Source organism: Corythoichthys intestinalis, chromosome 8 (assembly GCF_030265065.1).
Source record: "Corythoichthys intestinalis isolate RoL2023-P3 chromosome 8, ASM3026506v1, whole genome shotgun sequence".
Taxonomy (NCBI): Eukaryota; Metazoa; Chordata; class Actinopteri; order Syngnathiformes; family Syngnathidae; genus Corythoichthys; species Corythoichthys intestinalis.
Genome location: NC_080402.1, coordinates 50,315,961 through 50,341,777, shown reverse-complemented (window position 1 = coordinate 50,341,777; position 25,817 = coordinate 50,315,961). Strand labels below are relative to the sequence as shown.

General features: G+C 38.2%; 1 protein-coding gene across 1 annotated transcript; it reads right to left on the bottom strand.

Annotated features, from left to right (window-relative positions):
• Window positions 1–280: 280 nt before the first annotated feature.
• sp6 (Sp6 transcription factor) lies at window positions 281–21,031 on the bottom strand. The gene is made up of 2 exons (XM_057842397.1): window positions 20,861–21,031; window positions 281–4,207 (listed from the first exon to the last, which is right to left on the bottom strand). The coding sequence occupies exon 2, from the start codon at window positions 4,092–4,094 to the stop codon at window positions 3,192–3,194; it is 903 nt and encodes a 300-aa protein (XP_057698380.1). The 5' UTR covers window positions 4,095–4,207; window positions 20,861–21,031; the 3' UTR covers window positions 281–3,191.
• Window positions 21,032–25,817: the final 4,786 nt, after the last annotated feature.

The window sequence follows — 25,817 nt, the reverse complement described above, 5'->3', positions numbered from 1 at the left end:
TAATGACAATGGGAGTACACCACACTCCCATGTGTCATATCCGAACTGTTTATGCTATAAAGACACTAAAATTCCCATTCTTTGTGTCAGTGCAGCAGAACAGCACAAGTTTAAAAAAAAAAAAAAAAAGCACCAAGGTAACTGATAAAAAACTGTTACAATAGATTAAAGATTGCAAATAATTGGCATAGTTGTGATTATTACATTTAATAAATGAATAAAAAAGACTCACGAATACATAATTGTTTTTATTATTTATAAAGGTAGATTAAATAAACAATATTACATCACATGATCACAATCTGGTTTTATTACAGTGGCTACAGTTTAAAAAGACTAAGGATTTTTTATTTAAAGTTGTCATATATCTTTATTTACTGATCAAATTTACATAAAGCAAAACACCATAAACTAATTACTATACAAAATATTAATACTCGCCAAACAACAAATACACAACAATGTACCTCTTCTAAAGTAAAAAAAAAATAAAATAAAATAATAATAAGGAAATTGGGATACTGCACACTTGTAAACTTATTAATTACAGTAAGCGTTATTCTGATGCCCTTAATGCTTTTAACAAGGAATGTCCCCGATCTGATCACATGATCGGAAATTGGGCCGATCGGGCCATTCATTCATCAGAAGATCAGCATCAGGTAAAAAGGATCCGGTTTATAATTAAAAAAATATATATATATTTAAAAATAATTAAGGGCTAAAAAGTAACAAAATAATCCAGAAATACAATGGCATTGCCAAAAGAAACAAAAATATATACATTTTAAACTCCGCAACGCTCCCGGGAAAAGTGGAAGAGGAGGCATTGGAAACATTACATTACTGTAACAAGTTTGGAACTTTTGTTCAAATACAGTATCTAAATATATTTTTTAATAGGATCGGGACTCGGCATCGGCAGATTCTTAAAATCAGGTTAGTCAGGCAAGTAAAAATTTGTCTTGATTAATCTGTGTCAGATACTTGCTTTAAATAAAGACATTGCATTGTACTATTCAGCTAATCAGATTTCGATTTATATTACTAACACCACGTTTTGGCTTTCTTTTTTTGCAGTAGAAGAACCTATTTATTTTCGGTGCGAATCCAGACAGGCAAAGTTATTTTCTTTCACTATTCTCCTTAACAATTTGGAATGGTATAAAACTGCTTCCCGTTTTATGTCACTAATCAGAATGTATTATCTGTTGTTCTGTATCATGTTGAAGGTGTTCCCTTGAGCCAGAATAAAAAGGATATGATCCTTTAATTAAAATTAAGCGCACTTTTGGTATCAATTAAAGCTTGGCAGATGTCAGAGTGCTATCACTGAGTTGAGAGTCCAGGCAATATGAATAAATTACTGAACAATAAAAGAACATGTTTTGTTCCAGGCACCGTATTTTGTGCACTATAAGGCGCACCGAAAAGCCTTCAATTTTCTCAAAAGCAGACAGTGTCTTAAAATCCAATGCGCCTTATATATGGGTCAATATTGGTTAATCATGGCATGAAATTTAGCGCACCACCATCTAGTGGATGTATAATGCAACCCCAACCACTACTACTACTACTACTACTACTGAGCCTTATAATGCGGTGCGCCCTATACAGGTAGTCCCCAGGTTACAACGAACCCGATTTACGCAATTTCGACTTTACGACGCCTTTTTTATTTTCATTAATTAATTTTTTTATTGTTGACTATTGTTTTGTGGTGCATGCTTTTATTTTGCTGCACGGAGTGTAGAACGGGACGCGAGCGCATGTACAGACATGCCCGCCCACCCCACACACGCACGCACAGAGCAGCCGAGTGCCGAGATGACAGCCTGCGCACACATTTGTTGCTTGTGAAGCATCCAGAGGCGACGGCTCTATAACCCTTTTTGTACTGTTTATTGTGCGTTTTCAATCGTGGTCGAATAGTTTTTTGATTGTTTTTGATGATGTGCGGACGCTAATTGATACATGCTAATCGTTTGTTATTGCTGTATCAGCGGCTACTTGTAAAGGCATGTTTGAATTGCTGGTATTGAAGATGAGACTGATTTAATTTCATTTTATTTTACTTTTATTCTGCAAGTGTTGATTTCATGAGCCGCTGAATAAAGTCTGCAGTTCACATGGCCGTCTGACATCGTGATTTCCGAGCTTAGCTGCAACGTCTTGGTGAGGACAGCACAATAATGTATAATACATGTTTTTGGATTTTTTTTTTTTTTTTTTTTTTTAGAAGAGGTTTTGAGATATTTAAAGGGTTAATTCTGGATTATGTGGAACTCTGGTTCACATCGCCAGTGCAGGAACAGAACTCATTCATTAACTGGGGACTACCTGTAAATGAAAACAGTTTTAAAATATGCCATTTGTTGAAGGTGCACCTTATACTCCGATGCGCTTTATAGTGCGGAATATACGGCTTCCATCTATTTAGAGTTCAAACCTTAAGCCCAGAAGCGCTATTTTGAAGCTGATGACAGAAAGTGCAACAGATGCTACAGGAGGCCAGGGTAGTTAGTGCCATTTTTTAACCATTTTTGAACGTTCTTTCATTCACCTCTCCCAGTCAAAATGTATTAAATGTCTAGGGACATCAATGGCACTGAAACATGAGCATTCACAGCCAGTCTTCCCAGTTTAAATGAATTGGACATCTTTTGCATGCAATGAGTTAAATAATACTATAAAAAAAAACAAAAAAAACTTAAGTGTTACTTGGGCCGGTGACCAATGTGTATTTATGTTTTCATTCATTTTTATTTTAGTAATTTAGTCTTTTTTTTAACAATGTCTTGAATATGTCTTTATAAAAGTGTTATAATTATAAAAAAAACAAACAAACAAAAAAACAATACAACAATGAATAATAACAATAAAAACAACAACAATTTTAATTGCCAGCATTTAAGTTTTTTTTTTAAATTGACCATAAATCTAAAAAAGCTCTTAAGTGCCAACTTTTGAATAGTGACGACTATTTACTTAACATGTGCTCTGAAGAAGAGAAACAAACAACATGGCTGACATCTAATGGTTGCAATATACACAAGAAGACAAATTCAAATATTATGTAATTTTTGCAAAAAGTACCATGGTAAAAATGACCCCCTGGTAGTAATTACCACAGGCTCCCACATCTCTTCTTATAACAAACAAAAAATTCAGAAAGTGGTGAAATTGCTGGACTACCCAGTTACACTGGAGACGGGGTCTGTCTCACATTTCAGCTTCAGTGGAGGCTGTGCGGTGTCAGGTGCAGGCATGTTTGATGACGACTGAGGAGGTGTGGGCGAATCAAAACCATTGCTCTCGCCGTTCAAGCTCTCGTCCCCATGCCCAGCCGGAGACTCGTGTGTGCGCATGTGCTTGGCCAAGTGATCATTTCGCATAAACACTCGAGGGCATAATGCGCAACTAAATTTCTTGGTACCGGTGTGCGTCTGTAAATGGCGCTGCAGTTCATCAGAACGTGTAAAACGCTTGCCGCAGAAAAGCCAGTTGCAGACGAACGGCCTGTCCCCGCTGTGCCACCTTAGGTGAGCCTTCAGATGAGAGGTCTTAGCGTAGGCTTTGCCACAACCGGGTATGTGGCAGTTGTGCATGTGCTTCCTCCTGGTGTCATCCGTGCCGTGGCCCAGTTGCTCAGCGTGAACGCAGTTAGGACAGCGGCACACGGCTAGGCCAGCACCTCTGGAAGAAGAACGCCTCTGGGACTTTGGCCGGCCTGACACGACATTCTCCCGGGGCTCCTCCAGCGCGAATGCTTCTTGGTGCAAGATACCAGGAGCTACAGGTTCCATCTTGAAGCCATCCGGAGGGAAGAGAGGCATGTGTGATGCTGGTACATGTTGAGTTAAAGGCAAGGAGCACAGTTGCGGGTCGGAACTATAGGAACCTAAAGCGGACTGAAGCCCCATAGTGCTTCCTGTATTCACGGAGGGTAAGTCAGCAACATGCCCTGTGTGGAGATCAATCCAATTTCCAGACTGAACATCCCTCTGGAGGTCCCACCAAGAAGGGATGTTCATTTCTTCTGCACTGCCACTAGGTGACGCCGTCCGTAGCCAGGGTTCATAATGGTGGGCCATGTGAGCCGGCAGGTGCACTATGTCGATGAGATCAGCGGCTAGAGCTGTTGTTCAGTATCTTTTTTTGTGTTCAGATGGTTACCACATGGCGGGGAGGTGACACACCATAAAACCTGCAGAAAGAAAGAGGGTAAATAATAACTCTTCGACATCAGCACTTTATTTGTTCCACACGTCCCCCAATGAACAGATAGGTCATTTTATTCTTCCAGAATATTCATCCGCTTTTGTGGCACTAACATTTCTAACCCGCAGATATGCAGTCATTAAATCCTCTTTAATACAACATTCAAATTCCAAACCCCATTACACACCTCCCTCATTGCCTTGGCTACTAAAATTTTCACACTGCATGGTCGTGCAGACAGACGAGAGAGGGAGACAGACGTGTCCAGGCATAGACCTGCCACATGTATCCGCTGCCAGGTACTTCCCATAGAGGACAGTCAAAGAAAAGCTTAAAGAAAACATCATCATTGGTCCTGTGTAGAAGCAGCGTTTGGGGGAGATAAATGCTGGTAAAGTTGTAGGAGGGAACTGTGTCGTGGGGGTTGGGTTGGCGGTGCTGACAGCTTTCAGTTTGTAAAGGAAGAAGTTGCAGGGAGGTATGGCTGCAGGCCAAAATCTATTTGTACGTCTCGTAGGTTTCTACAGATGAGATGGAGCTTGGCAGACAGGGGAACCTGTTTTTATGAATCACACTTGATTTATAACCCCTCACACATCTCAAGCCTGAAGGCAACATACAACAGAAGTCCTGTAAAACACTCTGGAGGCACCAGTTGCAGTCTGATAGCAAACAGAGTCTGAGAGTCAAACAATAACAAGAACGATTTCTATGTTACCCAACGAGGGACAAACATTCAGAAATACTACCGTAAGCCTGACTCAAGCAGCATTCCAGCCAAGTATCCTTTTCTACACCTTAAAAAATGTCAATCAGCTGCAGGGCCCTTTGGAAAGGTGTTGTAAAGCTTGTTAAAGTGCAACATGTCTGTGGAAACTGACAACAAGTTGGAAGTCGTGCAAACTGTACATGGCTCCAAACAATAAATTCCTCGCTCCAAACAATCTTGTTGACGTCCACCACACCCCCTATCGCGGAAGATCTACAATTATGTTTACAGCAGGAAACAGTAAAAAAAAAAAAAAAAAAAAAAATAGCGCATTAGCAGGTATCTTGGCCTGGAGATTGCTTGGAATGACAAAATCTACAACTCCAAGGCTAGGTTCATACCACAAGTCTTAATGCACAAATTGATTTGTTGTCATACTGTATCTGTTTTTTTTTTTTTGGCGTGCCCGTTCAGACTGCCTTTGTCCATTTAGCCCATTCAAGTATCACGCATGCGCAGTAATTTGCAGTCCGAGATGCCTTGAGCAAACTGACCCGCATGCGCAAGACCATCAAAACAAATTACTACACATGACATACACACACACACACACACATACGGATAGTTTGCCCCAACTCCCGGTCGTGTAAGCAATCTGGAAATATTGCTCATTTGGAGCATAGAGAAAACCGAGCATCTCAGGCTTATCCTCAATCCATTTTATTTCCTTCCCCAAAAGGCGCGTTCAAGCAAGGCGGTAACGCTAATGCACAGCTGCACCACTCCGTAGTGTCCTGTCTCTCTCGCTCTTTACTGACGTAATTGCTGCATGAATTCCGATTTGGTGGACCTGACGGTTCAGACCGCAGCCACATTCTGTAAAAATGTGGCCCAGATAGGATTTTAACCACATAAGAAAGTGACGGAGGTTTGAAATGGTCTACTTTTATGCGACTTCTTACGTTCCTACCGTCAAGTTAAGGCCTCACTCGAGTCAGAAAAACACGTAAAAATCGGATTTGTGCATTAAGACCTGCGATATGAACCTGGCCAAAGTGTACTGTATATTAGATGTGGGAACCGCATGGTACTTCATGATACGATACGATTTGCGATACAAAGCTCACGATAACAATGATCTCATGATATGGCGGCACAACGGTTATCGATACATTGGTAAGGAAATCATTCCACAAAAACAACTAATAAACAGAAAAACAAACTACCGTAATTTCCCGAATATAACGCGCACTTTTTTCCCCAAAATCAATTTGTAAAATCATGGTGCGCATTTTAGACGGGTACATGGATGGAGACAGAAATATATATTACATATATACTTATATAAACCGTTTTTTTTTTCATTGACACGGCCACGTTGTGTTGAAGAAACGTATGCGGCGACCCGTTGCCGACCATTACGGTACGTGACGTCACCATTTTGTTTCGGTAATACTTCACTCCTATCGGCCGAATGATTTTGTCTGTGTTAAATTCTGCTTTTTTCCCTCTTTATAAAGCACAGAATTTAGTTTCTTGAACTCATTTCAGTCAACGTTTATTGCAGCTCCGCAATTCAGACCATAACAAAAGTAAGCACACAGATTTCCTGTGTCCGTCAACTATATCTGTCCCTCGGGAAACTCAAACCCAAATAACAATAGTTCCTATTGTTACTGTCGTGTCGACAGCGATGAGCTCTCATGGATTTCTGACTTACGTTCTCGCTTTCATTTTACCGTATCAATCCATGGAAGAAACATTTATTCATCATGGTGAAACGAGCAAGTTATACAGCAGCCTTCAAAAGAAAAGTCACATCTGTTTTGTTTTCTGCTAGATTCTGGTAAGTTGGAGAAGTTGTCAAATCATATTATTACCGTAAATATTGTCAGTTTATGGTAATGTTTTGAACAACCAATGTACAATGCTTGTGCTGTGTTTCACCAGTCAGTAAAATGACATTTCTGTATCTGTACACGAGCTGTGTTTTCTTGTATTCTTCTATTTATTGGTGCTAAAATTAGGGTGCGCGTTATAAACGGGTACAATAATTTCCCCTAGATTTTACAAGTAAATTTGGGGTGCGCATTATACACGGGTGCGCCTTATATTCGGGAAATTACGGTATCTGCTTGAACTATCTGCAACAAACTTTCTGCTTCAAGTTTAACTCTATTAGATGTCCAATCCATTTGAACTGGGAAGGTGGCAGCAAATGAACCCCTCCCACTTCAATCGGGCCTCTCCCACTTCTTTGGCGGTCAGTAGTAGCCAGTGCCAGGCAACGATGTCATTTTGTCACTTCTTGCTGATCTTGGGGCATTTCATGGGTCACTTCCCATTCTGTAACCCAAAGTTAACACCAAAATCAAAGCAAGTGACTGAAAATCAACAGAAAGTGACCTGAAAATCACCCCAAATTAAAGGAAGGAACTGGAACTCAACAGGAAGTGACATGTAAATGCCCCCAAATTTAGTGACGTAGCTGAAAATTAACTTGAAGTGACCTAAAATGACTCAAAATTAAAGGAAATGACCAAAAATCAACAAGAAGTGACCTGAAAATGCCCCCAAAATTAAAGGAAGTGACCAAAAATAAACAGGAAGGGACCTGAAAATGCCCCCAAATTATAGGAAGGAACCCAAACTCAACAGGCAGTCACCTATAAATGCCCCGGAAATCGGAAAGTGTGACTGTAATGCTCTGGTTTCGAATGAAAGAACGTTCTTTTGAACATTGACACCTTTTTAAAACGATATCTCGATTCTTGGCATGAGCGTATTGATAACCTTTAGGCTTTTAACCTTTTATCACCTTCTTCATATTTTGTCACAACCCTACTGTATATACGGTATATCTCAAGCTCTATCTACGGTATATCTACTTTAATACCTACCTACCTACCTACCTACCTAGCTAGCTAGCTAGCCAAATAAATCTATATCTATTCTATATCTATATATCTATACTTACGGTATTTTTCGGACTATAGACCCTACCCACGTGACGTCACAACTCCTTCCTCCTGACTGGTGCCGCCCAATTGTCCGTCAACACATCATGTTTACCTGTTACGGCTACGTACATTCCTCCTATTTACGACGTGTTTTTCTGCTCGTTAACATTAATAATCAAAATGGTGAAGGCGTGTGTGGCGGTCGGTTGCAATAACAGAGAAGATAGACGGAGAAGACAGAGAGACTTGAAGTTCTACCGGATTCCGAGAGACCCGGAGAGAAGAGAGCGAGATGGGCTGCTGCAATTCGACGAGAAAACTGGGCTCCAAACGATTACCACAGATTATGTAGTAGTCATTTTATATCTGGTAAGATGCATTTAATATATATTTAGAGGGTTTTGGGCTGACAACCACAATTAAGATCATTGTTGGGCTAATCGCCGACAACATACACGTATGTATGTAGTGAGAGTGCTATCGCTAAACCATATAAACATTAAAAGCCCTAACTCCATTGACAAACGACATGAAATACATTAAACTTGACAGTGGATGTTAGCAATAACAAAAGATTTTGAATTGAAAATTTCGTAACTCACCTTTCCAAGCACAAGATAGATTCCTGCCGAATTTTCGTGGACGAGGACCTGTTTCACCCAACCAGCAACGAAGTATTTATAAGCCTCCAAGCTCTTAAAGTTTTTCAAACTTTCGTGAGAATAGGCTGATTTTGTGTGGACAAGATAGTTGTACATACCAGGGTAGCTAGCAGATGTCAGGCAAATACGGCGGAGACAGCGGGTTGAAAAACATCGATTTAGGCATCAAATATGGATCTGGCGAATGGATAAACTGAAGCTTTTCCACATAACGCCTTTTATGCAACTCATCAAGTGAGTTTACGGCATCCAAAAGCACCAGGTCTTCCATGAAATGCATTATAAATTGCTCGATCAATTGAGACCACTGATAATACAGACACAAAATGACGGACAAGGGGGCGGAACCATACAGCGAGCATGTGATTTTGTGACGTCGGTGGGTAGGGTCTATAAGTCGCAGTTTTCTTCACAGTTAGGCTTGGGGTGCGACTTTGGAGTGACTTATGTGAAATTATTAACACATTATTATATCCTTTCACATGTTATTTTGGTGCTTTGGAGTGACACCGATGGTTTGGTAAACTTGTTAACATGTTCTTTATGCTATAGTTATCTGAACAACTCTTAATAGCTATGTTACAGTACGTTAACATACTGGCCACGTTCACATTTCATTGTTCATGCATCATGTAACATTATCATACTGTACACTTATTCAGCATGTTGTTCTCAATTGTATTTTTTATCTTAAATTGCCTTTCAAGATGACATATCTGTTCAATGAGTTGGATTTTATCAAGTATATTTCCCCCCAACATGCGACTTATACTCCAGTGCGACTCATACTATATATGTTTTTTCCTCTTCATTGGGCATTTTATGGCTGGTGCGACTGAAACTCAGGTGCAACTTATAGTCCGAAAAATACAGTAATCGAGAATTCCAATTGTACTGTATATACAGGATATCTCTATATCTACCGATATCTACTTTTGTACCGACCGACCGACCGACCGACCGACCGACCGACCGACCGACCGACCGACCGACCTACCTACCTACCTACCTACCTACCTACCTACCTACCTACCTACCTACCTACCTACCTACCTACCTACCTACCTACCTACCTACCTACCTACCTACCTACCTACCTACCTACCTACCCTATCTAGCCTATCTAGCCTATCTAGCCTATCTAGCCTATATCCATTTGTGCCGGATCCTGCCGGACAAAATCCGGCACCCCTTGATTTTAGCCTCCCTGTGTTCTGGGACTTATTTAGGCAGATCCAGCACCTCTCATGTATTCAAAGTAATAATAATATAAAAACGTTTTTAAAAATGTATACAATAATAATATGCATACATTCATTTACAGAACAAATCCCAAGAACTGCATGTTGTTTATAGAAAATTATTGGAAAGAGTCAGAGATTTGTTGATGGACTGAAAAGCTGGACCAACAAATCACGCCCCTGACATGAAAAAAAAAATCTTTGGAAATTTGCGGCATCTTGGGAGCAAGGAGCCAGGATCAAACGGTATTTCAACATGCCAAAAAGACAGTTGTATTTACTGTCTTTTTTCAAAAAGAAGGAAGATGGTTCAAAACAAGTCAGAAAAGCAACAACCGGCGATGATGGCAGCTGCAGCGATCTGGGTGCAGCAGGAGGCTAGCACCGCAGCAGCTAGCCAGGTTCATGGACCGCCTGTCAAGCCGGGGCAGGAGGGTGCTACCGTGGCAGCAGCTGGTCAGGTTCAGCGCCACCCGGAGTGGGGGCCAGTTACAGCGCCAGCTGTCAGCCAGGTGGGAAATTCGGGTTTGGGCTGCACAATTTTTAAGGTGGTGGGAACTTTGGGGGCAGAGAAGATGGGGGGGAGGGGGGGGAACTCACAAAGGAATGGGTTTTGGGGTATTTATTGTAATCTCAGATTTTTTTTTTTTAATGTTTTACAAGTTAGACTGTACGTAACTGCAAGTCCCACCTGTGGTTATTCGGGCAATTACCCATGCTGTGCAGAGTATAGCCTAAATACTTGTAAATTGTTGTCATTTTATGTATACCATGGCTATTATCTGAAATTGAGGCTTGTAAGTCCCACAGCATGGCAAGTGGGCATTTGCGTGTTGTTTTCAGCACCATTTTCTGCATATGTTCCGGGACCTGTGCTCGTCTTGTCATCCCTGCACTGTCCTATGTACTTTGCATCCCGGCACCTTATGATTTACAAATTAAGCACTGCCTATTTCTATTATATATCTCAAGTTATATATAAATGGAGCTTTGTCTGTGTCTTTGTTCGTTTCTTATGGACTCCGAAACAACTGGGCAGATTGTGACGAAATTTTACACAGTTGTACTTTATGTGTCTGGGAGTGTTCTTAAACGGTTCGATCTCTGTAGGCCTCCATTTTGTGCGGAAAATTAATTTGAATTCCTTTGAATATTAGCACAGAAAATGCTAATTTTCATTTTTTCACCTATGCAATGCCAGGCCATACTGCTCAATAAATCCATCCAGCATACATAACAAAAAATCATGGGGAAATCCTGCTCCCGGGGTTTTTTATGTGTCAATCTAACAAACCAACAACCCAACACACATTTTGGATCTTTATTTTGTTGTTGTTATGAATACAATAAATTTTACTTTGACTTGACTAAGACCAACTCTAAATAGGAGAAATAAAGAATGCTTGAGAATATACTTAAAAATACCAAATACGTACCCCTTAAAAATTAATTTCAGAAGAAAAGCGTGACATAATACGCTGGACATGTCATCATTAAACTGTTTTCCGAAAAAATGGCTAGAGCAATTTTTTTAGGGTTATTTAATTAAAATGGTCCGATTTGGCACCCACTTTGCCGTACTTTGCTCAGTTCTGGTTCAGACACATGTAATGTCAGGCTTACTGACAAAGACACACTTCCTCAGTCGATCTTCATTTGTTAAGTCAACAAGCACATACTCCTTCTTGAAGGTCCAATTACTCATAAATGGATCCTACATACAATGAAATCGTTAACCAATTAGTTTGGAATTCCCTCATGAAAGGTACGGTACTTAGGTCAAACAGATTTATTTCACGTCGGCCTGGAGCCACAGCTACTGCTCTGTAATTTTTGGGGAATGCGACTCCGGCGCACGTTGGAATAGTCGCCCGTACTTTTCTGTCACTAAGGATAAACAAACGAAGCATCCTCCTCCTCCATTCACCCAAGTGCTGGGAAAACTGAGGGAAACAGCTGGCATGGGAAGAAGGGCTGGTGTTGATGGGGTTGAGGATTGGAGGTCTAGCCTGGGAAGAAGATGATGGTGCAACGCAATGAAAGAGCTGTGGTCATAAAACCTGCCTGGCCAAGACCCAGCACAACCCTTATTTTACAAGTCGGCCATTGGGAGGAGGAACAAACAGGCTCTTTTGCTGTGAGGAGGAAATACTTGGTCAATGTACAAACTCCTATTGATTAGTGGTGTCTTTGTACTTTAATTATTACCGTAAAAAGGTTAACAGAAGATATTTCTGTGTTTCCTGTGGACCTGTCTACACAATCCCAAGTAGTTTGTTTTAACCACAAGGGAGGCGGAAATGAATGAAGCACCCTGGCTGAGGATGTTCACTTGTAATTACCGCTCTAAGCTTTAAACACGTTTAGCTTTTAGTTCCAGTAGCCATAGAAAATGTGAACAGTTCAACGTTAAAGCAGACTTTTTTTACCTTGAATAATTTGTGTACATAGGCGGAGTTTGACTTTTGGGGCAGGGGGGGCACAACATGTTGATGACCCCGAAACGCAGTCTCAGCAGTAAAATTAACTTACAAGAATATTTATAATAATAAGTTGACAATGAGCGTTTTTTGTTTCCCATCATACTTGAGGGGAATTCTAAATCAGGCTGCTTAGGCAATATTTTCCGCCAAGATCATCATCCGTCAAATATGGTAGGCCCGCCGGTGTCGTGCCAATGTAGTTACCCCAGTCAAAAATTGGCGGAGCCATATGGAGGTAGATTTATGTATTTATTATTCAATCCCAAAAAAGGTGCTTCAATTAAAAAAAAAAGTTGCTTCATTTAAAATATATATTTTCAACCCAAAAAAGACGCTTTAAAAAAATAATAATAATAATAATTAAAATGTGTTTGAATGCAAAAATACATTTGAAACTTTAAAAAAATGCATATGAAAGCTATTTTTCTTTGATTTTTTTTTTTTTTTGACTGATTGAAGTAAAAAGTTTTTTTGATTGAACCAACTTTTTTGATTGAAGTAATGTTGATTTGATTTTGGGCCACATTTTGGCTAGGACATTTTTGTCTTTATTATTCAATCAAAAAATAAGTTGATTCAAAAAATATATTTTCAAAAAGAAAAATCACTTCAATCAAAAAAAGAAAAATTTTAATCAAAGAAAAAGTTTTTGAATGCGAAAAAATATTTGAGATTGAAAAATTTGCATTTGAACACTTAATTTTGTATCGAAAAAGTTGTCTTTGTTTGAAGCAATCCTATTTGTCTTTGGTCCATATTATAGGTAGGACATTTGTGTCTAAATCATTTAATATAAAAAAAGTTGCTTCAATCCAAAAAAAAAAAATTCAATCAAAGAAAAAAATCATTTGAAAAATAAAATTTGCCTCCTCTATTTTTTTATATTATTATGCTAGAAGTTAGTTGAATTTTTATGGCGCTTTAAAGACATCACGTGATTGAACAGGCCAGTGTAATTATATCATTTCCAACTGCAAACCTGTATCTGGTCATGCGACTGTATTGTTATGTCTGATTGGTGTAATGGAGCCATACGATTATTGCTGTGACATCTCATTGGTGAAACTGGTAGAGGCACTGTCGGCCTCTCAGGTAAAAATAAAGTAAATGTGTAGAATACAGAGGAAAAATGTAACGACTCTAGTGTAGCCCAAAGTAGAGGAGTAAGAGTAGCGTTTCATCTTTACAAATCTACTCAAGTAAAAGATGTGTTATCTTTATTATTTTAAAAAAAATATTTTTTTCAGATGTTGCTTTTTTAAAACCGTTCTCAGCCCTTTGGACGGTTTGAGCTAGATGCCTAGAGTTGGGTATCAAAACTCCAAATTGTTACCAATTCCGAAGCAGTCATTGGTAAATGGACCGAATGAAAACAAACATTTCGGTGCCTGAGGTTTTTTTTTTGTGTGTGTGTGTTTTTTTTTTTTTTACCTGGTCGCTTGTTCCCTAAACAAGCGTGACGTCAGTGGCACTATTCATGAGCGATTATATTTTTCTTTGATTTACCTCTTATCATGTTCCTTGTATTTATAATATTGAAAGATTTACTTTTACTTGTATTCAATTTTGCACTGTAAATTAAAGGGCAGTGTTGACTAAGTTTGTGTGTATTTTTTATTTATTTATTTAGGAACAGTTCAAGAACCGTATAAGCACTGGAATCATTTTTAAAACGTATCGAGTTTCAACTGTATTAGGTAAACCGAAACGATACCCAATACTAGTCACAGCTGAATGTGTTTGTCATTTTCAATGGCCGACTATACAATATTTTTGCAGAAAATGCGAGGGTGGAAAGATCTTTGGAAGTGGGATTTCCGTTATGCGCACTTTGAGTCAAATTGTTAAAGAACTGAAGGATGGGAGAGACTGCTGGCTGGGCTATCGGCCATAATTTACTTCTTTGCAATCCACACATTGAAGAGAAAAGAAAAATCGCAGAAACGGGCCTACTCCATACAAAACTCGTTGAATCCCCACATCGATGGCAGATTTATATAAAAATGATAACAAAAGTTTGTGCTACATTTGTGCTTGTTTGTGCTGTAAAAGGTTTTGTTTGTGCTGCTACCGTTTTTGAGATATTTACAATTCTTTTATAGGTCAATCTGAGGTCAACCAGTCCCCCATTTTGATTAAAAAAAGGCTAAAAATGATTTTTTGTGCTTCATTTGTGCTGTAAAAATAGTAGGTTGTGCTGCAACAGTTTTGTAGATGTTATGGTTTTAATTTGTTGTAATGACGTCACACTGCCCCCCATCTACGGCGGAAAGGAACCGCAATGGTGCCATTCGTTTGTGCTAGGTTTGTGCTTGTTTTTGTTTGTGCAATTATAGATATTGCGATATTAATTTGGAGTGATGACGTCACACGCAGCTCTTCCTTATCCTAACTCCAGCGGCTGACGGAGTGTACCAACTCTCTCAATAACAGAGAGGTGTCCCAACAACTAGCGCAAATGTAGCACAAACGAATGGCACCATTTTGGGTCTATTTTGCAGTATATGGGGTGCTGCGAGTAACATCATCACTCGAAATTAATATCTCAAGCCCCCCATTTACTGAAAAAAAGGACCCGAAATGCATAGCATAGCACTTTAAGCACTTAACTGGATAGAATTTGTCTGAGAAAATGAGAGTGTGGAAAGGTCCTCTGAAATGGCCTTTTATTAATTATGCTCTGCGCACTTGCAAACAGATTGTTTTGAGGAATTTTACAGCATTGATGAGTGGACTCCGGTCGAAAATAATGGCATAGCACAATTAGCATTGACGTCTAGCCAGCGAAGGCTAGTGTCAAATGAAAAGCAAACAGATTTAGAGAAAGTAAAGTTATATCCTCTTGTTTGAGTAAACGTTCCACTTCATTTGGTTTTGTTGAGTGGCCAGATGTTTGCCGTCCATTTGCACAGTTCTACGTTCTCTTATGTTCTACTCTTAGCATTTTATCCTGCTATTTGCACAAATCAAGATAAATAATTGCTTGAAAATAAGGGCGTAGGTTTGCATAGGTACGGTAGGGAAATAACACTAGCAACTTTTAAGGATGCTCAAATTGTCCGCACCAACTTTTAACCACCCTTATTTGCACAACAGTGATCCCTCGCTACTTCGCGCTTCAAACTTCGGGCCCTCAGTCCATCGCGAATTTCTTTTCAATTAAAAAAAAAAAAAGAAAAAAACAGATTAGATGTCCCGAGCTGATCGCATTGTCTTACTCTCGCTCCCTCCCTCCCTCTCCCTGCTCTATGTTGGTCAAGCAGTGAGTGCACTGGAGTTGCTTATTAAAGTTAACGATGATTGACAGACGTCTAATGTTTGACCTTGCCACAGATGCCTGGAAATATATATATGTATGTGTATGTGTATATATATATATATATATATATATATATATATATATATATATAGAATTGAAAATGACATTTCAATATATGGCACAGAGACAAGGCTGAAAAAGCAGTTTCTGCTCTTGCACCCCTCTTTAAAATAAACTGCTGTATTTTAAGCCAAAAGAACTGTTGTGTTTGATAGAACAATATGTCTATATGCTGCCATAGCAGATTCATGGCGCAATAAGCCCCCGAACTATTTTTAATTTGTCCGTTTTACCCTGCAAACCCGTTTACATACGTCCGCAACTAAAGGCAAGTAATCGTATTTATTATTCGAAATGTCTGTCATTTTTAGCTTAGAATCTTTAATTAATGTCTAATATTTAGTTAAAAAAAAAAAAAAACGACTTTAAAAAAATTATTCATTTGCATATTTTAAACTTTTAAACAAATTACGTCACAATGAAAAAATTGGCGTCCGTAAAAAGTCACGGATATCTACCTCATAATTATCGATCATAATTGTTATACTTTTTTCGTTGCCGTCACATTTTCCCCAATATTTTAGATGATAAGTAATCGATCCAAACAAAGAAACATTGGAAAAAAAAAAACAACAACAACAACGTTTAAAAGGGTAAATATATGAAAATGAAAATCTCAATTACTCCTTGATGTCTGCGATTTCTGCATTGTGACCCTTGTTATATTACCATGTTTCACCTGTAAAATCCCCCAAAAATCCAGCTGTGGCCATTCACAGCTGTGTCTTGACACTCGGTGATACATGCTACATGGAGTTTTTGGATCGAAAAGAGGTAAATACGCAATAATATCTCGTTAAAATCATGGCGTCTTTATTTATGCTCTAGTGTACTCTCACCTCCAGTGAGGATTTTGCTGTTTAAAAAGTTTTTTTTTTTTTTTTTTTTTTTAAATGCCCTCCTGTTCATAATTTTTCTTCCCCCAGAAAAAGTGAGACTTTAAGCTGTCCAATGATGTATCACACATGCATATAGGACAATTTTGAAATTTGGCCAAATTAGGGGTTTCAGAGCGGAACTTCAAGTCACCTGAGTGTTTTCCGCCATATACATTATTAAAGGAATTATTTTCATGATGTTCATACTTACTTTTACCCCTTTTCACTTTGTGAATGTTGTGCTGGTCCATTTTTACCCCTCAAATGCATGTTTGATTGGCTGATGATGTGCATTTATCTAAAATGTAGTTATTTATTCTTTACATAATTTATTTTAAAATATTTTTATTTCTAGCATATGTATTTTCCCCCTAGATAATCACACATTAATAATAGTCAAGGTAAAAGTTTTCATTTTTGTTGCGTTTACCTGTGCTTGTGGACCAAAGCAGTCATGTATTATCTGAAGGAAGGCTCAATTTTTATTTATTTTGTTATACCCTGGCTAAGAAGTTTTTTCAGTTATATTTATTTATTTAGACAGACAATGTTGAGTGGTCTTAAGAGAACGTTTATTTTTTTGTATTCCAGGATAGTTAAGAGATTATTAACAAGTGTGTTTTTATTGTGTATGTTAATATAATTCAAGTTATGTTCAAATATTGTAATTTAAATGTGTTAATAAAATCCAGATATTTATTCTGGAAGTTTTCAAAATGTTTCATTATTGGTCATTTAGCGACTAAATGACAGTGTCCCCCAGCTCACATTTTTTTTTTTTTTAAACTGAGATCAGTTTGGGTTTGATTTTTACTGAAAGAATTTACGTGTGAAGAATAACACGAAACACTTTGACATGCTTATATAACATTTCAAAGGCTGATATTTTGAAAACAGACCCTAAAGCTTAAATCCATTCAGACAGAAAAATGTTTTTAGACAAATTTATTAAATAAATGTAGTTTGAACTATTGGATGCATATCATACCTACAGGGAGAAGCAGCCAACATATGGGTAGCGTAGCCAGAAATTGTTCTCAAGTAAGTGTAGCGTTACTTCAAAATAATATCACTCAAGTAAAAGTTAAAATAGTCATCAAAAAATGTACTCAAGTACAAGTAAAAAAGTATTTGTTGAAAAAAAATACATGTCATGAGCAACATTGTGAGTAACTGCTTAGGATGTTTGATTTTTTTTTTTTTTTATGGTTTTTTTTTTTCCTTGGCACAAAATTATCTTATTGTTATACTGCTATACTGTTATTATTATACTTTACTATAACCTATTGAATAGTCATAGTTCCTATTTGGAAATTAAAAAGATCTTATCGTCGGTTTTCCGTGGTCGATCAGTGCCAAATAAAAACTGGGAGAGAGGTTAAAATCTGTGCTTGTCACTGCTTTAGCAATTTCCCCAAAATTTATTTTGGGGAATATAAATATACCGTAAATATTTATTTTACTGGTACAGTTGCACCTCGAGATAAGCTTCGACAGATGATCTTTTCGACATCCGAGGTAAAATTTGACCCGTCCTTTGTTTCTACATCCGACGACATGTTCAAAATACGACTATTTACTGTATGAGAGTGCTGCAGACGGATGAACGGCGGAACACTGGTTCCAAGAAGGTTAGTGCAGGTTGTGAAAAAAGGAAAAAGGTGACACTTGCCATTGAAATTAAAGATGGAAATGATAGAAAAATATGAGCGTGGTGTGCTCATCTGTGAACTGGCTCAACAATACGGCCGTAGAATGTCTACGAACTCGACGGTCCACCTCCGACCTCTGTTCGCCAGTCTTTACGCAGTATATCACAAAAGTGAGTACACCCCTCGCATTTCTGCAGATATCTAACTATATTTTTTTATGGGACAACATTGACAAAATGACACTTATACACAATGAAAAGTAGTCTGTGTGCAGCTTATACAGTATAATCAAGTTAATTTATTTTTCCCTTAAAATGACTCAAACTATAGCCATTAATATCTAAACCCCAGGCAACAAAAGTGAGTACACACCTTAGAAACAACGTACATCCATAAATGTCCAAATTGAGTACTGCTTGTCATTTTCCCTCCAAAATGTCATGTGACTCATTACAGGAGTGCTGTCAGCATTGTTGCAGAGATTGAGGAGGTAGGGGGTTAGCCTGTTAGTGCTCAGACCATACGCCGCACTCTACATCAAATTGGTGTGCATGGCTGTCACCCCAGGAGGAAGCCTCTTCTGAAGACGGTACACAAGAAAGCCCGCCCGTCTCATCAGACCATAGGACATGGTTTCAGTAATCCATGTGCTTTGTTGACATGTCTTCAGCAAACTGTTTGCGGGCTTTCTTGTGTACCGTCTTCAGAAGAGGCTTCCTCCTGGGGTGACAGCCATGCACACCAATTTGATGTAGAGTGCGGCATATGGTCTGAGCACCAACAGGCTGACCCCCCCCCAACCTCTTCAATCTCTGCAGCAATGCTGACAGCACTCCTGTAACGAGTCACATGACGTTATGGAGGGAAAATGAGAAGCAGTACTTAATTAGGACATTTAGGGATGTACTTTTTTCAAAAGGGTGTACTCACTTTTGTTGCCAGGGGTTTAGATATTAATGGCTATATTTTGAGTTATTTTGAGGGGAAAATAAATTAACTCTATCATATAAGCTGCACGCAGACTACTTTTCATTGTGTCAAAGTGTCATTTTGTCAGTGTTATCCCATGAAAGGATATACGTAAATATCTGCAGAAATGCGAGGGGTGTACTCACTTTTGTGATACACTGTAAGTTCAGGTGACAATTATTATTGTGGTAACATCGCCAAAGAAATCGCCAGCTTCGTCAGGGTTTTATAATTTATTTCAGAACTTGTGCAACACAGCTCGCCTACTGTCCGCTGCAGTTGACGCCAAAAACAAAACATTAAAAGAGAAAATAAAATCTCTCGAGCACATTTCTCTCTCTGTCACGTCAGCCACGCGGTGCGTTCAGGTAGAGCACGCAAACACGTCCACCACATTAGAACCCGATTTGTTACATTATTACAGGAATTATTATTAGTATTATTTTATTATTCCATTTTTTATTACTAATTTGTTTATTTTGCTATGTGTTATTGCTGTTTGTAATCGTACCAGCAGTATTTATTAAGGATTTCGTGTAGGTTTTCAGGCTGTGGAACGAATTAATGGAATTATAATGTATTCTTACGGGAAAATCCTGCTTGACATATGACCATTTTGACTTACAAACAAGGTGCTGGAACGAATTAACTTCATATGTAGAGGTGCCACTGTATATTAAAATACAATCCGTAAAAGTGGACGAGAAACTGTTTTTACATAACACTTCAAGTGTTAGTACAATTATATTGCTTGAATGCTCATTTTTTCTGATTTTGTCCTTTTGAAAGAAATACTTGGACTCACTACACTCCTTTGTCAAGCGACATTTTTCTTTTTTTTTTTTTTTTTAACTGTGGTGGCTGATAATACAATGTACAAAAACAGTTAAAATTGGTGTTGCTGCATTAGCCAAGGGATATGAACCAGGGAACATTAACACCTAGGATTCCACAGATCTAAACAAACACTATATTCCCCATTACAGTAATTGTTTTTGAGAATCGTTTTGATATTGTGGCTGCCCAAAATTAGCAGCTAGCAGCATTCAAACACTCTTCTTAATGCTGTATATTTTAAATAACAATACTGTGATCATGTTTTTTTAAAGATGTTATCGTAAACTAAAACAGCATTTTTTTGTTATGTTTTGTTTTGTCCTCGCCAGGACCTGCAGTCAGTTCGTTCTGGTCAGAATTTAGCTTGCAGCAAAAAGGCTTCAAGTGATTTTTTTTCCTACTCTCTTGTCAGTAGAAAAGATGCAAGCTGATAAAAAAGCAAAATATGAGAAAATTGTTTCTGCCATCTGTTTTTTTGTAGCTCTGTAACTGTAGAACTAACATATTTATGTCAGAATTGTTTGTTTTTGTCTGCTTTGACATAATTTAAACATAACAAAAAAAAGTTGAGTCTATAGTTGACTTTTTTGTACACTTTTTCCTACGACTTCACTGAATGTGTACTTTTGCCACCTCTTTAAACGTTACGACCAAATTTAGACCAGAAATAGAGCTTGAAATTACAGTGTACTATCGGCGTCTGTGGTAAACTTTTTTGAGCTGTCCAAACTGAAAGACTTTTGTTTGAATGATCACGCTATTTAGAGTGCACGTCAAAAATGTCAGGATGATAATTAATACAGTCATTCTTAATCCATCGGGGAATTTGAAAATACAGGTTGACAAGATGATTTCAATTCAAGCATTACCTGTTTGAGTGAAACCTCGTCTCGCTCTTCGAGGTCACACACAAGGTCACATTGGCTTAGCGACTCTCAATTTAACTTTACTTCTTCCCCGGATTCGGAAAATGTTCACAGCAGAATAACATCCTTATCATATTTCATGCGCGCATGTTCCACGCGAGGAGACGGCGCACTTGAGGGTGCGCTCTTAGTTGTGTGAGAAACTTTACAGTCGTGCGTGCGTCTTGACTGAGTCAAGGCCCCGCCTCCTCTTGGCGTGTCTACTCTTCACCCCTTGAGCTACTTCGCTCATGTCTCCTATTTTTCAAAATCTGTCCTGTTTCGCCATTGTTTTGTAATTAACATCATCCAGAGGCAACCTTGAAAATGAGATGATTTGGGGTTTATCCCCCAAAACATGCTACATATAGAATCACGAGTATGTAACTATTTCAGGGACAGTGGTCACTACAGTGGACAATTCAAAAGTTAGCACTTAAAACAATTAACCCTTTATAGAGCAATTGACCATTTTGGGGATGGGGGGCAGCCTTTGGGGGGGAGAGTCCCAAACTTAAGACTTTTAACCCCTTTCTAGTGCAAGTGACTATTTTATGTCAGAAAAAGACTTCAAAAATAGCAATTATTAAAATATATGTATATATACACAATTTAAAGTAATCGTTGTATTTTTTTTTTATAACTATAAATACATTTTTAAATTACTTAATATAAGCTGAATTATTGAAATTAAAATGAATAAAAACAGAAATGGTACAACACAAATAACATCAAGATACAAAGATACTTTTTTTTCTCCGTGGTATATACAGTCATGTGAAATAATTAGGACACCCCATTAAATATTCAGCGCTTTATTAAGAAATGTTCACATATCAATGTCTGATCTTGTTTTTCTTTATCTCTGGAAAACAAAGGGATTTAATTGCAGGTAAAGAACAAAAATTAATATTGTTTTACTCATTAAAGTGCCTGTGACAGAAAAAAAGCATGTTTATTTCATAATACATGCGGTATTTTATGCTCTTGAATGAAATGGACCGCTTGGATGTGTGTGGAAGCGATCGCTATATTTATTTAGTGTTTGGAATCCGATATCAGATATCTTAAGCAATTACTCACAATGTTACTCATTTCTTGTGTATTCTTTTCAACAGATACTTTTTCACTTGTACTTGAGTATATTTTTGGATGACCACTTTTACTTTTACTTGAGTAATATTCTTACGAAGTCATGCTACTCTCACTTGAGTAAATGGATATCGATCTGTCCAAATGAAACACCATTAAACTATAGTAAGTATGAAATCGTAGCAGATATTACCACAACGACATTGAGCAGAATGTCCTTTAACAGCAACACAGTGCACTGAACTATTTATTCTGTAAATAATTTTTGAATTGAGAATAATTTTTCTCAAAGTATGCAAATTACAGAAAGATATTGGTAAAGCTGAGTTACAGTATTGTACCACCTTAAAAAGTAGCTCTAAAAAGCTCTCCAAGTACCACCATCATGGTCAACATTAAGATACAGTAGTGTAGTAGGCCCAAATCTGATGAAAAAAACCGCCACAAAGCTTAAAACATTAAACATTTTAAGACACAGTTTGAAAATTAACACTGTGCATGAATGCTTAAAAAGTTTGAATGTTTTTGAACAGTGAACCTTTTGTACTTTGAGGTAAATACAACTGAAATTTGTTTGATGAATGCACTGTTGTAGATTAAAAAGAAGACGCATTCCACTGGTGCTGCTTTATATAATAATAGTCAAGAAAGGGAGATCCTTTTAATTAGTCACACTCCTCAGTGGTGGTTTGGCTTCAACTAAATGTGGTGACTACACTCAAAGCAGTCTGACATGATTCTGTTTCTGTTTTATATACTTGGATATATCCCCCCCCACTCCAAATTGCCTCTAGACTGTGTTAGATTCTGATGGAATGACTCTTGTCATTCATAAACGCTGAGTGTCACACTTGTGAAAGTGCAGCTTTTAATGAACTGATACATTGATTGATTTAAATGCGCAACATAAATCTTAATGTCTTTTTTCTTGCTTATATCATATTATGAAGTCACCACAGGTAATTCCTGACCTGTCACAACATGTCGGTGTTTCTGCTTTGGATCAACTGGCAAACACAGACACCTTAGGGAATGCCGTCTTATCATTGTTGCTCATTTTTAAAATAAACCTTTAATTTAACACAGGCAACCCAGTTCAACAGATGATTGACAGCTTGTATTGTGACTATTTAATAATGTGAAGGGCACATAGTGCATGACACATAAAAATAAATTACCAAGAAAACTATAAAAGTACAATGTATTTTACGACAAGTCATAATGTGTTTCATTGACACTTTGCCACTGCTCATATTGTATGCTTATTAGCACATACTTCCTGAGGCAGTGAGGAGAAAGTTGTTTTTTTTATATAGATACACATAATATTATTTATTATTTAAGCATATGCTTCTCCCGTCAGCCCTTTTCTTTGGTTCTTTCTTTCTTCGTGCTAATCATATCATATTTTGCAACTGTCAATGATACCGATGATGATGATGACAATAAATAAATAAATAAAATAAATATATAGAGAGAGGAGCAGAAGTATTTGCACCCCTTATGATTTTGCGAGTTCACCCACTCAGAAAATAGGTAGAGGTCTGAAATTTCAATAATAGATGCATTTCCACTTATAGATACATAATCAACAACAACAACAACAACAAAAATCGTGAACACACATTGCATGATTTTATAATAATTTATTTGTAATTTACTGGGGTTTATAAGTATTTGTACCCCTGAGAAAATCAGTGCAAATATTTAGTGCAGAAGCCTTTGTTTGCAATTACAGAAGTCAGACGCTTTCTGTAGTTCTTCACCAGGTTTTCACATTCGGAAACAGGGATTTTGGCCCATTCCTCCAGACAAATCTTCTCCAGATCGGTCAGGTTTCGGGGCTGTCGTTGAGAAACACAAAGTTTTGGCTCCATCCAAAGATTTTCTATTGAATTGAGGTGTTGAGACTGGCTAGGCCACTCCAGAACCTTGATATGCTTTTGACGCAGCCACTCCTTGGTCAGCTTGGCTGTGTGCTTTGGATCATTGTCATGTTGGAAGATATATATATATATATACAGTTATATATACAGTTGTGGTCAAAAGTTTACATACACTTGTGAAGAACATAATGTCATGGCTCTCTTGAGTTTCCAGTTATTTCTGCAACTCTGATTTTTCTCCGATAGAGTGATTGGAATAGATACTTCTTTGTCACAAAAAACATTCATGAAGTTTGGTTCTTTCATGACTTTATTATGGGTGAACAGAAAAAAGTGATCAAATCTGCTGGGTCAAAAATATACATACAGCAGCACTAATATTTGGTAACATGTCACTTGGCCATTTTCACTTCAATTAGGCGCTTTTGGTAGCCATCCACAAGCTTCTGGCAAGCTTCTGGTTGAATCTTTGACCACTCCTCTTGACAGAATTGGTGCAGTTCAGTTAAATTTGATGGCTTTCTGACATGGACTTGTTTCCTTCAGCATTGTCCACAAGTTCTCAATGGGGTTTAAGTCAGGACTTTGGGAAGGCCATTCGAAAACCTTAATTCTAACCTGATTTAGCCATTCCATTACCACTTTTGATGTGTGTTTGGGGTCATTGTCCTGTTGAAACACCCAACTGCGCCCAAGACCCAACCTTCGGGCTGATGACCTTAGGTTATCTTGAAGAATTTGAAGGTAATCCTCCTTCTTCCTTATCCCATTTACTCTCTGTAAAGCACCAGTTCCATTGGCAGCAAAACAGCCCCACAGCATAATACTACCACCACCGTGCTTGACGGTAGGCATGGGGCACTTGGGGTTAAAGGCCTCACCTTTTCTCCTCCAAACATATTGCTGGGCATTGTGGCCAAACAGCTCGATTTTTGTTTCATCTGACCACAGAACTTTCCTCCAGAAGGTCTTATCTTTGTCCATGTGATCAGCAGCAAACTTCAGTCGAACCTTAAGGTGCCGCTTTTGGAGCAAGGGCTTCCTTCTTGCACGGCAGCCTCTCAGTCCATGGAGATGCAAAACACGCTTGACTGTGGACACTGACACCTGTGTTCCAGCAGCTTCTAATTTTTGCCAGATCTGCTTTTTGGTGATTCTCGGTTGAATCTTCACCATCCTGACCAATTTTCTCTCAGCAGCAGGTGATAGCTTGCGTTTTCTTCCTGATCGTGGCAGTGACAAAACAGTGGCATGCACTTTATACTTACAAACAATTGTTTGCACTGTTGCTCTTGGGACCTGCAGCTGCTTTGAAATGGCTTCAAGTGACTTTCCTGACTTGTTCAAGTCAATGATTCACTTTTTCAGATCCAAGTATGTATATTTTTGACCCACCAGATTTGATCACTTTTTCTGTTAACCCATAATAAAGTCATAAAAGAACCAAACTTCATGAATGTTTTTTGTGACAAAGAAGTATCCATTCCAATCACTCTATCGGAGAAAAATCAGATTTGTAGAAATAACTGGAAACTCAAGAGAGCCATGACATTATGTTCTTCACAAGTGTATGTAAAATTTTGACCACAACTGTATGTATGTATGTATGTATATATATATATATATGTATATATATGGTGTGCCTAATAAAGTGGCTGGTGAGAGTGTATGTATAAAAGCATAGATTCAACAAGGTGCTGGAAGCATTCCTCAGAGAGTTTGGTCCATATTGACATGATGGCATCACACAGTTGGTGCAGATTTGTCGGCTGCACATCCATGATGCCAATCTCCCCTTCCACCACATCCCAAAGATGCTCTATTGGATTGAGATCTGGTGACTGTGGTGGCCATTTGGCTACAGTGAACTCATTGTCATGTTCAAGAAAGTCTGAAATGATTCCAGCTTTATGACATGGCACATTATCCTGCTGAAAGTAGCC